Source organism: Calonectris borealis, chromosome 7, assembly GCF_964195595.1.
Source record: "Calonectris borealis chromosome 7, bCalBor7.hap1.2, whole genome shotgun sequence".
Taxonomy (NCBI): domain Eukaryota; kingdom Metazoa; phylum Chordata; class Aves; order Procellariiformes; family Procellariidae; genus Calonectris; species Calonectris borealis.
In genome coordinates, this window is record NC_134318.1 from 33,083,839 (window position 1) to 33,098,454 (window position 14,616).

General features: G+C 38.9%; 1 protein-coding gene across 6 annotated transcripts in view; it reads left to right on the top strand.

Annotated features, from left to right (window-relative positions):
• The window catches only part of SHOC2 (SHOC2 leucine rich repeat scaffold protein), a 69,817-nt gene that overhangs the window by 16,985 nt on the left and 38,216 nt on the right, over positions 1-14,616 (top strand). For 5 of the 6 annotated variants that reach the window (XM_075155046.1, XM_075155048.1, XM_075155044.1 and 2 more), the window contains exon 2: positions 9,328-10,265. In XM_075155046.1, coding sequence (XP_075011147.1) covers positions 9,563-10,265 — 703 coding nt within the window. In that variant the 5' untranslated portion in view covers positions 9,328-9,562. Of the gene's footprint in view, positions 1-8,423; positions 8,546-9,327; positions 10,266-14,616 lie in introns of those variants that run through there. The other variant, XM_075155045.1, reaches the window with a different exon arrangement.

Sequence of the window (14,616 nt, forward strand, 5' to 3'; positions counted from 1 at the left end):
AACAACTTGAGCTGATCATTGCGCAGTTTTCAAATAAATTTTCTTTTTATTTAATTTAGTTGTAATGAAGCGGAAATGTACACTTAAATTGGAGCAAATTTGATTCCAATTATGGTTCTTATCTTTTCTCTGTGAAGAATGCTGATCTGTTCAAGGAGATATTTATTTTCTGAGAGCAGGTTAGATGTAAAATATGTTAATAACTTCTAAAAGTGAGGAGATTTATAATTGGAAACTTGTGGGTAAATATGTGTTTTTTTTACTTTACCAGCCACTTGTGTATCTTCCAAACTCATGTATGTTAGTTGGAAAGTAAATGTTATTGCGTACGTCCTTTTCTATACATTTCTTATATTTAAACTAGGTGTTCAATAAAAAAAAAATCCAAGCTTTTCTCATCTTAGCTGAAGATCAAGAACTGCAAATAGTCTTAGCTAGAAAAAAAATTGATATTGTGCAGTGCTGAGCTGCCACTTGTAGTTAGAATCATAGGATTGTTAAGGTTGGAAAAGACCTCTAAGATCATCGAGTCCAACCGTCAACCCAACATCACCATGCCCACTACACCATGTCCCTAATTATTATGTTTTTGTTATTATCGTTCTTGTCTGCTAGAACATAGAAGGTAAAGAGCCATCGTTCCTTTTCATATTCAGAATTGCGTTGAAAGCGCGTTTTAAGCTGATTTTTAGATAGGCTTTTTTCCTAGCATAGTAACCCTCTGCAAAGGGATCTTGTGACTTACATAGTCACTAATTATGGTCAGAAAATTCAAGAGACTGAGAGTCATCCAGCACTGAACTTCGTGAAATGGTCATAATTATTACATAAAAGCGTGTTGAAGAAGATGAGCAAACTTACTGCACCAAATTCAGAGACAAAGAAACAAAGAGAAATGCTACAATAAACAATATTTTTGGGTTTTTTTGCTAGATAATTCTGTTTTGCTGGTAGGAGCCAGGGTAGGATGCTACCCTAGATAGTAATAGAGCAATGTTTTATTTAGCTGAGATGGGATTTAGCATGTGGTTTGTCCCAATTTCTGTAGGATCAACATAACTTAAGTTGTTGATAATACAGCTAATTAGTAGATAATATATTACTCTATTGTTGCTTTGTGTGTTTACTTTCTCTCCTCCTATCATTCTTGTTTTGTCTCCTGTTTGGTTGGTTTTGTTTTGATATGTTGTTTTTGTTGCTCAGAGGAAACTATGAATAAAAGAAAAATATTTGAGGCTGGTTTAAAGTTTGCATCATCACCTTTGGCGAGACCAATGCCATTTTCTATCAAATCTGTAACAAAGCCGTGTGTGGCAGGCTGCTTCCTTTGTTTGTAGGACTTGGTGAGGGGTCTGAATGGTAGTGCCTGGGTGCTGCGTGGTGGTAATAGCGAAGTTGTTTTATAGTGGAAAGTAAGTTTTTGCTACAACAGGGTGATCTTTGTTCAAAGGAGGGTTCTGGGCAGATTGGAGCACTTGCTCTTGTGGAAGGTTGTATGCTGCTATAGATGCAGAATTTGTATAGTCACAAAAACGAGATAACTGGATTTTCCTAGACTTGTATGTCCATTTAGAATAACCTTTTTTTAGGCATATAGCTATTAGGACCTGTACTAAGACCAGGAAATCTGTTTCATCTAGCAAGTTACGATTTTCAAATTTCATGTATTATGCAGGATTACACAGCCTGCTGATACAACGAGTTACCATGGGAACGGAGACATGCAGCCCAAAAGGTACGTGCTGGGGGACCACACATGCAGAAAGTACCTTTTTACATATTAAAATAAGCTGTTGCGTGGAGTTAGCAGAATTCTTTGTGCTTGCTTTTAGAGTCTATTTCTACAAAAACATGAAATGGTATTTTATAACTTGGCCAAAAAATAGTGGGGTTTTTTCCTGTAAAGGAGAAAAAGAGAAAGTGCTTCGTAAAAATAATGTTGGAGTGCATAGAATGAATCACAGGATGTATATTTTAGTACTTGCTAGATGAGTTCAAAGGCAGGGCACAAAAGATTTTTTCTACCCCCTAGGAGCTTAAGGCGTAGGTGACTTTCTGTCTGCTAGCGTGGAGCCTTTTTGTCATGATAGATCTGGACTTTGGTATGTGACCTGGCATTTAGTGCAATGAAGTACTTCCAGAGAGCAGCAAATCTGGTGACCAGTGAATGAAAAGCTGGATTCGAAAGCTTCAAAACCGTCAGTAATGTCCGTCTGTCTGTGTGTTTGCGGTGGTAGGGCACAGTTGTGTCAGAAGCCGGGATGGGATGTCCTGGGAGATATGCCTGGTTCTCCAAGTACAAAGTAATCAACCTCCAAACACCTCTTGAAACTGATTCGCTTATGTATAGTAACTTCAGCTTTAATTGCACCTGGGTTTGTAATTAGGTGCCTACAGATACAGATGTGTCTGCAGATTTAAGAAACCACAAGTAAAGCGTAAGCAAACCTTCAAAAACGGTCTAGTTGTCCTCGTGGTCTGATGTTTGTGCACTCATTCCCTCGACCTCCAGGTTTTGTTCTAATGCGAGACCGGGTTATACTCAAGTGTTCTGCAGCCATGGAAGCAGCAAGCAGGCAGGGAAGGGTCTTGGCTGCAGCCGTTTGGCAGATGAAGATATCCTAAAGGGCTTAGTGGGCTGTCAGGGTCCAGGCCTCCTCACTGACCCAGCTCCACAGGCTCAGGCTGTGCGTGCAGGGAGGCAACAAGCTGCTCCCTCAGTGGGAGGGGGGATTAGGGGGGAAGGTGGGGTCACATCCAGATATATTGAAATCAGGCTGGATTGGTAGTCTGTAAATTACCATCTGCTGGCCGTTCATTTATAGGACCGAGATGAATTTAATGGTCAGCCTTCTCTGTTGAACAAGCCGGCCGTCGCAGCTGGCACTAAGAACCATTACAGTATTATGCAGCTGGCATCGACCGTCCTGTACTCTGAAATAAAGGAGTTTTCTCCCCAAAGAAGAGAAGGTGTCTAGCTGACGTATTTCAGGAGCGCTACTTTTCTCGAGATAGATTAGGCAACGTTTTTGATCTACGGCGGTGCAGTGGCTGGTTGTTCCCGTGCTGTCTCCGTACCTCTGAATGAGGTTTTGTGTTTAGAGGAGCCGTGCAACCGCCTGGTGACTGATTCAGCAGTTTGCTCCCAGCCGGTCTGTGGTGGCTGCAGCGGCAGAAGCTCAAATGCACTTACGCGGATGAAAACTCTGTAGGTCAGATGTTTGAAGCTAGTAAATTGTAGGAGAGAATGTGCTTTGTTTGCAACTGACTCGTTGGCTTAAGCTATTTGGGTTTTGAAATGAAAGTAGTGACTGTCTTTTTTTTGCATATGTGGTATTGGGAATGGAAGGTCGTCGTAGCCACTTGGGCTAAACTTTAAATTTCATCCGTTGCTTATTGATGTGTTCATGTTTGTGGTGTAGTGGAATATGAAATGTTTTTGATATATCCCGTGCTATTCTAAGTAAAAGGTAAATACTTTTAAGAAGGTAGATTTTTTTTTCCCGTTTGTTGTTTGTTTGTGAACAGGTGTTGCTGCAATTACTAGATAGCATTTGAACTCTGCCTTGTTGTTAAAAGCCACTTAGGTCTGACTAATCAGAATTTCCTAGATCAGAATTGCAATCTCAAAACGTTTTCTTTTTTATTATGTAGTGAAATCATTGTCAGCTTACTCCAGAGTGTCAAGTATGAGCTGATTCCTTATTTCTTTGACGTGTTTAATATTTGGAATGATCCTCTTCTGTTACTTGGGTTGAAAAGCCCAAGCCGTGGTGTGTGCCCTTTGGGTTAAGCTTAGTACAAACACAAAAGGAACAGAAAAATTATTCCTATTCCATGATATAAAATAATACACGTAGTGAGGAATTTTCCTTTCAAATGCAGGCCTGTAGGTTTCCTGCTACATTACAGAAGTAGTAAAATTCTGTTTTATTTGAGTGTAATGTATTAGGCTTTAGTGAAAATGATGCCTTAGATATCACATGGTCAGAATATTAGAAATATTTATGATTTAAAGTGCCTGTTTTGTCCACTGAAACACAGAACAGGAACCAGTAGGTGTTTAAGTGGAGCTGTAAAGTGACCAATTTGTAAGATGATGTGCCACGATGATGTACCTTTGGCAGAAAAGACTGCGGTTCGTTAGCCTCATCGCTTGAGAGGGAAATATTTCAGCGGTGGGAGCATATTTTATTTCAATTAACGATTTCTTCTTCAAGCCATCTCTGTGAACATACAGGAAACTTTCATATACTTGCAAGTCACAAGACACGTAATGTATCCTCTGAGAACTGCGGGATGCTGAGAGTAACTCATGCAGGCACGGCCTCTTCTGCAGGGGTCCCACCGCTCCGGGGCAGGAGCAGCGAGACTTGCAGTGGGTCCCTGATGCTGTCAGCGAGGTGAGCTTTGGCCATTCCTGCTGGCTGGCCTCCTCCGGCACCTGGGGTTTGGTCACCCCGGCACCAGTGCAGCCCTGGTGCCAGTCGCCCGATGCGGCATTTCAGTAGAGAGCTGCATGCAAACTGCTCGAGAGTTTATTCATATAAAATCAAAATTAAAAGATGTAATTGGGGGGAAATCTTTACTAAGCTGGGAAGTAATATTGGCAGTGCATTTTTTTTTGGGGGGGGGGGGGGCGTAGTAAAGTTGCTCTGCAGTAGTGGGTAGGAGAGAGTTAAGTCTTTTACAGTCGTCTTTGAATAGTAGTTGGGTGAAATCCTTTATCTCAAGCCTCATATTGTATTAGATAATGACCAGGAAGCATCCGTGTTTATATTACCAAGTTGTAGGTGATTAGTTTAATACTATTCCTAGAACCACAGACATGATTGTTCCTACATTATCACGTTTTTTTAGAAAACATTTATTGCATAAATTGCATAAATGTTTTGGGTTCTGTTGTTCAGAGTAACTGAAATCTCTTTTCAATTACTTGTACATATGAAAAAAAACCCAACAGTAAAATACACAAGGTCGATGTGTTATTTTTTTCAGGCAGTTAAGGAAGGTGATACAGTTAAGGCTGAGGTTGTTTGTGTTTCTGAAGTTTCGTCAGTTATGGCTGACAGAAAAAAATAAATACATCTGGATTATGTTCACCAGACATCAGGAGGAGTGAATCAAAACTCTGATGGTGGTTATTTATAGCTATTTACAAATATTTTAGTTTTAAAAAAATAATATTTGGAACAGGAAGAGATTATTTTCCTTAACTTCTCTAGAAGTTTTATTTTCCTTCATATGCTGCACCAAGCAAGAGTTTTACTCAGTTTTCCAAATTCTCCAGTACATAATAGTTAAATGTTTTTACGTCAATTAATATTGACAGGAAGTCAGTTTGAACAGCATTGGAAAATGGAAGTAGTTGGCAGAACTGGCTAATTTCACTGAATTTCCTTTTGCTAAAAATATCTCTAAAAGAAGCTCTCCTTTTGAGATACAATGAATGCTTGTTTGACCGTAGCTTAGAATTGATGATGACTCTTGTCCTTTAACCAAAAGGGCTTGAAAAATATGAATAACCTTGTGAAACATATTTAGCTTCCTCTGTAGTATACGTAATTATGCTCATGTCCGCCAAAAGTTTACATACATTTTTAACTTGATATATGTGAGTAACCCCATCAGCTTGAATGATCTGCAATAAAAATGAAAGTTCTGTAGAGATGCTTATGGGAAGTTGAGCGTTTCGTTTGTATACGTGTTGGTAGGATTAAGGAGTTCTGAGTGTTGTTGCCCTGTTCAATTTTGAGACACAACTCTGTCATTAATATAGGAAATGGCGAGATTTTAGTCCTGCTACCTGAAAGCATACAGCATATAGATGAGAATACATATAAATATAAAAATGTATTCTCATCTATATTGCATGCAAATATGTTAAAAATAATTTTAGGTTGCAATGACAGTACTAAAAGTTAAAAAAGACTAGAAATAGGATGAGTTTCATATAGTTATTTAGGTGCTGCGTTATGATAGAAGAACGTCATACTGTACTTACAGGACAGTGTAGGACAGTGATTTCATAGGTTTGGCCAATTTGGGGTGTAAGTCAGCATTATTTAACTAGGAAGAATTCTTGCTTGGACATCTTTCACTTGTGGAAGTTGGCGATGTGGCAACTGAGAGGATTGTAGAAGAGAAGGGGTTGTCTCATGGATTACAGCTCTGCCCTGGCTCTTGTACTTGCTAGGACTTTTTCCCCCTGAAATATAACAAAGAGGAGAAGAAAGGTTGCAGGCATGTCAAGAGTAACGGGAATCACCAGGACACAAATGTTGCCTTGTGGCAGAGGAGTTACTGCTTCATGGAGTAACTGGGTGAAACCTGGCTGGTACCTGCTGTGCACCACCACTCTGCAGGGTGGTGGGACCTTCTGCCGTTGGGAATCCCAGCCCTGGTGAGCGGGCAGGGGAAAGGGGAGATGCCAGTGACTCTGGAGGGGTGAGACTGGTCCAGTTGAGGCATTTTCTTTGATGTGATTCCCCCTGCATTGGGTTTTATCATGTTTCATCTGGAAAAGGTCTCATCATAAGCTTTTTCTTCTTGTAAGTGCTAGTTGTAGTCATTCTAGGTGTTAGAGAATTACTTTATTTGGAAAGAAAGAGGCTAAACCTTCTCAAACTATTTTAAATACATTTTGCAGTCTCAGTCAGTAATTAAAATCCTCAGTAAAGAGATAAAAATGACATAGGTGCAGTACATTTAACTGTTAGCCTTTTGTCACTCTGAATAGGGAGTATATTTTGAAGGCCTGCTGTACTGCGAGCTTGGCTCCAGTTTCTGTGTGTTAGAAAACCACGGCTGCCTGTGGCTTGCTTGCAAGTTGACTGCCTCCTAGCATCATTAACTGTGGGGTGATGTTGAAGTCTCCGGTCGTGACCCTTTGTACTGCTCTGAATTTTCTTTATATGTTTCAGATGATGTTTTTAATGACTTTTCAATTTTTATCCTTTTGTATAGGCAAAAGATTTTTGTTCGTTACCAGAAAATGAAAAGTTAAACTGGCATATTGAAATGGGGAGCCTCCCCCCCACCTTTTTTTTTTTTTTTTAGGTACAATTAAAGTAACTGCTAACGAAGACAGTGAAATGCGTGCAGATTATTTGGAGCATTTGCAGTACCGAGCTGCTTTCAGCAGTGCTGATCTCCAGCCGTCTTTCCTTTCTGAGGCTCTTTCAAAACCTCCTTCAGCTGCAGCGCACATAAGAAATGAAACAAATCTCTTGGCGGGTCCTAAATTTGATTAAATTGAAAGCTCATGAGAGCAGCAGCCCTTTGAGTATTTTGCACTTTAGGGGCTTGATGTGCAGCAGTAGCTGTCTGGCACTGCTACATGGCTGAGTTTTCTGTGTTTTATCAGAATTCAGAAACTGTGTTAGTTCTCGATTCTTTGTGTTACCTTTCATACTGAAAACAAGTTGCCAGGCATTTCAGGCTCCCACCCTTTAGTCAGCTGCGTTTTTGCATGTGGCGTCATTACATTTCCTATTGCTGGAGTTTTACAAGCACGTAGATTATACAGTGCTGAGAACAAGTTTTAAAATATAATGTAGTGAGCTTGTTAATCTTGAGGATAGGTCAGGTTAATGGATGGTGTAAAAGCTGGGTGGAAATCTTAAGGATGCAGTAAGGAACCGGCTTGTGCTGCTTTAGAGAACTCTAAAGTGTTGGAGAAAATTTCCAGGTTAAAAGCTGTTGTTGCTTGCTGCTGTTGCTAGCCAAATGGCCATGCTCCTTTACAACAGAGTTGTCCAGAACACAGTAACTGGAGGCAATAGGGTTTTTTGGTATTATGGGGTTTGTAGCACACACTTTGTGATACTGCCGCAGTAATGAATCAGGGTGAATGACTGGAAGCCACCTCCTGGGGGAGGTTCTCTTTCGAGCTTTGTTACTAAACAGCTTGATTTGTAGCTGAAGTAAAGTGGCTTGCCCTTCTTACTGTCCTTAAATAGATTTTCTTTACTTTTTTTTCTAATGTGAACGAGTATATTGAGCAAAGTGTGCTCCTTTGTGTTCTCTGAACACATGTTTATACTTGAAGGCAAGCATACATAGCATAACTGTGCAATTAAAAATAGTTACTTGAGCTTTGCTAAAAATGTTTTTATTTCTAATACTTGCTGATGGCTTAAGTATGCAAAATATTATTTAACTGATTTTGATTACGAGCTTTATATACTTGTGCAGAAGATGGAACGCCAGGACAGTGACACAGCTCCTGTGGAGGTTTTAAGGGTTTTTTAATGTAGCTCAAGTGGCTGGGGAAACCAGGTGCTTCTCTGAGATACAACCAAACTTTCTTCATCAGTGAATGCTGTATAACAAAGGAAAGTTGATTTTAGGCTAAAAGGTGGACTAACATGGAGACATGAAATTATTGTTGCCATTGATTGACCATTTATTTTCTTCCACAGAGATACGTTCAGAAACCTCTCCAGAGTATTCAGAATCGTGAAGTTCTTGAGCATGTCATGTGTTTTGACTTGAAACATGAAGCAAAGCTACTTTCTGTGACGCATGATGATTTTGTACAAATGTAAATGGGGCTCTATAGGTTTCAGACATCTGTTCACTTATTAGGCTGCGTTATAATCATTGAGGGGGGGAAAATTCAAGATACTGTCTAAAGATGTTATATCCTACTCTCATGAGAAATTCCTTCATAACTTTGCTTGTGTTGAAGCATAATATATTATTTCTTCTGAGCTTTCAGTTGACTTTTTGATAGGTTTATTTTGAAAATCCTCGTGTTTATGTCTTCAAAGCACGTGAAGCTGGTGTCAACGTTCTGCTCCAAGTTAAAAGCAGAGACCTGTGGTTCAGAGCTGGTCAGAAGGGAGATCTCGAGGCAAAGTGTTTGTGTTACAGTAGCATATTAGATTTCACTGTAGATCAAGTTGACACTCTCTTGTGCTGAAAGAATAAGCCTGTACAGATTTGTTTGAAGAGACAGGCACTTAAAATTGTAGCAAATCTTTACTAACTGATTGAGCATGGAGGGGAGAGAGAATATTCATGTTGATGATCAGGGTGTTATGCTAAGAACTAGCTAAGACATAAGGCGGTGATTCAAATATAGTACTGAAGGCAGTATTATGTTTAAGAATTGTAGTTTTTCTTTCCTCGTGTATACTATTTAGTATAGTTCTTCTATCCCGGTGGGTCTTCTGAGCAACGCGTGTAGTATTTTTGGTTTAGCACTGGGTTTTTCATTGACATTTGAAGAGAAGCACAAATCATTAACCTGAGTTAGTGAGCACAAGCTTGATGTAGAAACATTGAACACTAACTTTGGCTTCTCTTCTCTCTGTGTTACAGAAATACTAATACGGAGCATTTGACCTTCTAATCTCTACAGCTGAATCTCCTGATACCAGGAATAGGAAAGAGTGCCTTCAGAACCAATATGTAGCACATGGGTATCACACCTCCGAAGCTCCTCCCTTGGTTCAACGCTTGTGTGTTTTAAGGATCCTTGTCGCCTCAGCAGTGAATTGTTCTTGTGAACTTCAGAAACAGATTTCATGTGGTGCTTGCTAAACGTTGCGTCACCATGAGTAGTAATCTAGGAAAAGAAAAGGACTGTAAAGAGAAGGATCCAAAAGTCCCATCGTCAAAAGAAAGGGAGAAGGAGGCCAAAGCCTCTGGAGGATTTGGGAAAGAGAGCAAAGAAAAGGAGCCTAAGACCAAAGGGAAAGATGCCAAAGATGGAAAGAAGGACTCCAGTAGCACGCAGCCTGGGGTAGCTTTTTCAGTGGACAATACGATAAAAAGACCTAATCCAGCCACAGGTACCCGCAAAAAATCCAGCAACGCTGAAGTGATCAAAGAGCTAAATAAATGCCGGGAAGAGAATTCAATGCGCTTGGACTTGTCCAAGAGGTCTATACACATGCTTCCATCAGCTATCAAAGAGCTAACGCAGTTGACAGAACTTTATTTATACAGTAACAAACTGCAGTCCCTACCAGCAGAGGTGGGCTGTCTTGTGAACCTGATGACACTGGCCCTGAGTGAAAACTCGCTTACCAGTTTGCCTGACTCTCTTGATAACTTGAAGAAACTGCGCATGCTTGACCTGCGGCATAACAAACTTAGAGAAATCCCTTCGGTGGTGTATAGGCTAAGCTCTCTCGCCACTCTTTACCTACGCTTTAATCGTATAACTACTGTGGAAAAGGATATCAAAAACTTGTCAAAACTCACCATGCTTAGCATACGAGAGAACAAAATCAAGCAACTACCTGCTGAAATTGGTAAGCAATTACACTGATTGAAAGTTTAATTCTATGCCTATGTTCATTTTGCAGTTCAGTTAAGTATACGTAAACTGCCCCTTCTCCAGGTGCCCTTCTCCATTTAAAACTTCGTAAAATTATGCTCATGATCATACTGTTGCAATGTTAGCTTATATTGAGAGTAATCAATACCTTGGATATATATTTTTTTAAAACAACAAAAGCCCTTTTTCTTCATCTATCATCTTCAAATCAGATGTATCTTGTTTTCATCTTTGCCTTGTGCGTTCACATATTGTGTCTTCAGAGCCCAGATGGTTTTTTAAAAAAAAAAAAGATACAGGGCATATTTCATTTTAAGATTTCTTTATAAATCATTTATGAACTGTTGCAAGTTATAAACACATTATGGGAATGTTACAGAGGGGTGTGACCATGGTAATACAAGGTAGAATAGCTACATGCTATTACCATGGGCAAGCTGTTGGATGCTGTAACAGTTAATAATGTAGGTTAATGATTCGTGAAAGCCTCTACCTTTTATAAGTCATGAATATATTAGTACATGGACTCTTAATATAAAGTGACCAAATGTTGTATGCATGGCTGATGATTCTTATGACTTTTTAATGAATAATTGTTTTTCCAAACATTGTTACAAAAGTTTGAAAGATCGTGAAATAGTATGAAAGTGGCTTATTAATTTAAATAGTTTATTACAAAAAATATGCTGGAATAGCTGTATATCAAGAACTCCTAGATTGTTCCTAATAGGTTCTGATTCATGCAAAATATCTCTTTATCAAGCAATATTTGAACAAGCAAACTGTGTTCAAGCAATATTTGAACAACGTATGTGCCTCATAAAAGGGAGATTCTATCATCAGTGGTTTTTTTCCTATGTATCACCAGTTTTTAAAATGCAAGCATAGCTTAGTCCCTTTAGGGGAAGGGGGAACATAAACTTCATGCAGTTAAGAAACTGCTTCAACTTTCTTCAAGCGCAGAAAAAAACTTGTAAAAGCCCTTGTAACACTGTGAGTTATAATTCCTGTGCCCTGTTTTTAAAAGCTGATGTGGGACTTCTTCCTGATAATATACTCGTGTACTGGCTTGGTTAAGTGTTACTGAAGTTGACCCCTATGCTCACTAATTTTGCAAAGCTTGGGAAATGCTCTTGTTTGGATCCCTCATAGATCTTTTTCAAATCAGCAGTGTTTGCCTCATTCTCCTGCACCTTGATATGAAAGATACATAAGATAACATTCCTTGATGGCAGGAACTCCTGGGTGTGTCTGAAACTCCTAATCACATTACTAGCAATGTACAGACAGCTACTGTACATGATAGCAGGAGTGAAGAAATGAGTGAGGCTGTCAGGTTTTGGTCTGAGTCTTTGGATCCCTGTAGCAGCTACGGGAATGGATTCTACTAGAGCCACAGAAACGCTTTTTTGCTAGGCAAAAATTAAATGGTTAATGTGGTATGTTTTCTGATCAACATGATTTTTGAGTTGGCATGAGCATCTCAGCAATCCTGGGAATTTCCCCTGGGAGAACTAAGGAATTATAATTTTGACCTATTTTGACACTTCAGTTTAAGTCCAAAATCCTCTTTGAATCTTTTACTAATCAAAGAATCATACTGGAAACCATGAGGCTGATGTTTGCAAAAAAAAACCCCAGCATACTGTGTGTTTCTACATATGTTGAAGAAATTGTGGCCGATTTAGCTGGTTGAGCTGTATTACACAACTGTCAGTACTTTACCTGGGTCTGTTTGTGGCTCAGTTATTAAACGTAATCTAGCAAAGAGTCAGCTTCTGAGGTTCAACTGGGGATAGTACTGCATAAATTTAAATTAATACTAGTGTGTGAAGAAAAAACTTTTGTGAGATGTTGCATTCCAGTGTTTGGTGTTGCCCTTTAGAAACTTTTTGTAGGTGTGTTTGATACTGTTTGATACATTGTTGCTGCTGGAAGCTCTTTGTTTCTTAACTATTTTGTTTGTTGAATTCTTATGGTTAAGTTTACATTAAAGTATATAATTTCTGTATGTGTGTGTTTGCAGTAGTCTTGAAAGAGATCATGTGTAACAGTTTAATGGAGAAATTTAGTAGATACATGTATCATTAAGGAATATATGTGACTTGCTTCTTTCTTTGTTTTTTTTTTAATTCTTGTCTTGGTACGCATATAGGCAGTGTTCTCAGTTCTTTATCGAACTCTAGCTTGAGAACATTAACTATTTTACCTCTGTCTTTGTATCCAGCAGTTAGTCGTGCCCTTATTTGTATTGTGATAATGCCCGTGTTCCTTGTTACGGGTCAGCACCTCATTGTGGGAGGCATTTTAGAAGCACGAATACAAGATGACTGTCACCTTTATGAAGAATTTCGAAGGGAAATCGCTATATTCAACAGCATCCTTTTTTATTCAAAGTAAATTTGTCTGACTAGGTTGCCTGCAATTTAATCAGTTGAAAAATAAATTAATTAAAGGATTTCTAAGTTTAAGTAACACAAATAATTTTAACTGCCAAGACATACAGAACAGGCATTTGAAAACCTTTTTCCTCAAGTATAGTAAAAACAGACAAGATAGTTTCACTTTTGTAATTGATTTCTGCTCACTTGCTTTCATGTATCTTTGTTCTAGAACAAAGATGAAATGGTTGAGTTGGAAACACAGCTGAAAAATGAAACTGCTGAGACATGTATTTCTTGCTTTCCAATGGAATTTCTCTGTTTCTTTAAACACTTGTTATTTCTCTATATTTTAGATGTACACTTTGAAAAAGCCTTGCCTTTTAACTCCCCATAATTTTAATCCCTTGTATGTTTATAATGCAGTTCCTAAATACTATATACAAGCAAACACTTATGTTATCAGCTTGTAAATAACACCGAAATTTTTGTTGCAGCAAAGAGGGAAGTAAAATGAGGCCATTATCTTTTATAAACCAATATCATGCAGAGCATTTCAGATTCTTCTTGAAAATACCCCATTGTTCTAAGGCCTGAGGCTCACATATCTGATGCTAAGCTAGTGTGCTTGTTCATATTTTTAAAAATTCAAAGCTTATGTAACCCGCTGACTTGTCCAGCAAGGAAGAGTTGCAGCAGTTGCTACGACGTGTTCATGTTGCTGATATGGTACGCAACTACGTGAAGAATCCTGGGTTTTCTTTACTTTGTCTTTTGGATGTAGATGTACTACAAAAGGTTGCCCTGGACAAAAAAAAAAAATTAAAACCCTAGACTTCAGCTTGAAGGTAGGATGTTGCTACTGTTCCCTCAAAGAGCCAGCATTGAATGTGATGGAATTAAAGACTACCTCTGACCACAAAATAGCAGTTCTGTATAATTATAAAAGGCTTTCCAACTTTAGGATCTTGCTGCTTTGAAATAAAGGGTCACCTGATTTGTAAGCAATCATCCCATTTAATTACTTTTCTAGGAATCTTTAGTCTCCAGTCTTCTAAAATAAAGTTTGTTTTGCTTCTACTCTCAGTGAAAGAAATTGAAAGTAGGTCCTGGAGTCTTAAGCGCTCTAATGTTTGAGACCTTTCTTCCAACACCCAATATGTCTATGACTGGTTGATTTTTGTGCCAGTGATGTTTCACTGTTCTTAGATGCAGCAGTTTCCCTCTGTTGCTTACATTTGCTCTCCCCCTGTATGTGCTGACTGCACTCGTATCTTCTCCCAGCCATTACTCAGACCACAGTTTTTAATCTTGCATAAAATCTCTATTCCTTCTCTCACCTTGCTATATATTTTCTATGTTGTCTTATGTTTTGAATGCTGAGCATGCTTGATTAGTTTGAATACACCATTCCAGATGAGAGTTTCCCTCTTTGTGCTGGAGATAACTCTGTGCATCTGGATCATTTTGCAACTGTGTTAGACTTATCATACAAACATTCTTATGACCACCTAAGACACCTGCACTCTTTGCCTTCTCTGTTCTCCCTCTCCACCTGAGATCCTAGTAGAAACGTACTCTTTTTTACACTACTAAATTTCATGCAGTTTCCATTATTTTTAGGTACCTGTTTCTTTCAATGCCTCTAGCTTGCTAGAAAACCCTTGCTTTCTGACTAAGCCATTGCTGAAGACACTGTACGAAATTGGTCTTGAGGTGGATTCTTAAGAGTCCTGGAGAGGTAACCTCCATCCAAGCTGATATTTCACTTTTGGTCCTGTTACATCCATAGCAAGTTGTAGTCAATTCCTCAGGTATCTTGACATCTTCTACTAGTCACCTGAGTCTCCTAGTTATTTTCTGCGTGCCACTACATCAGACATGTTTGTGGAGTCTAGGTTGACTAGACTGAATAAACTAGATCTTCCATATTTTTGTAGAAAA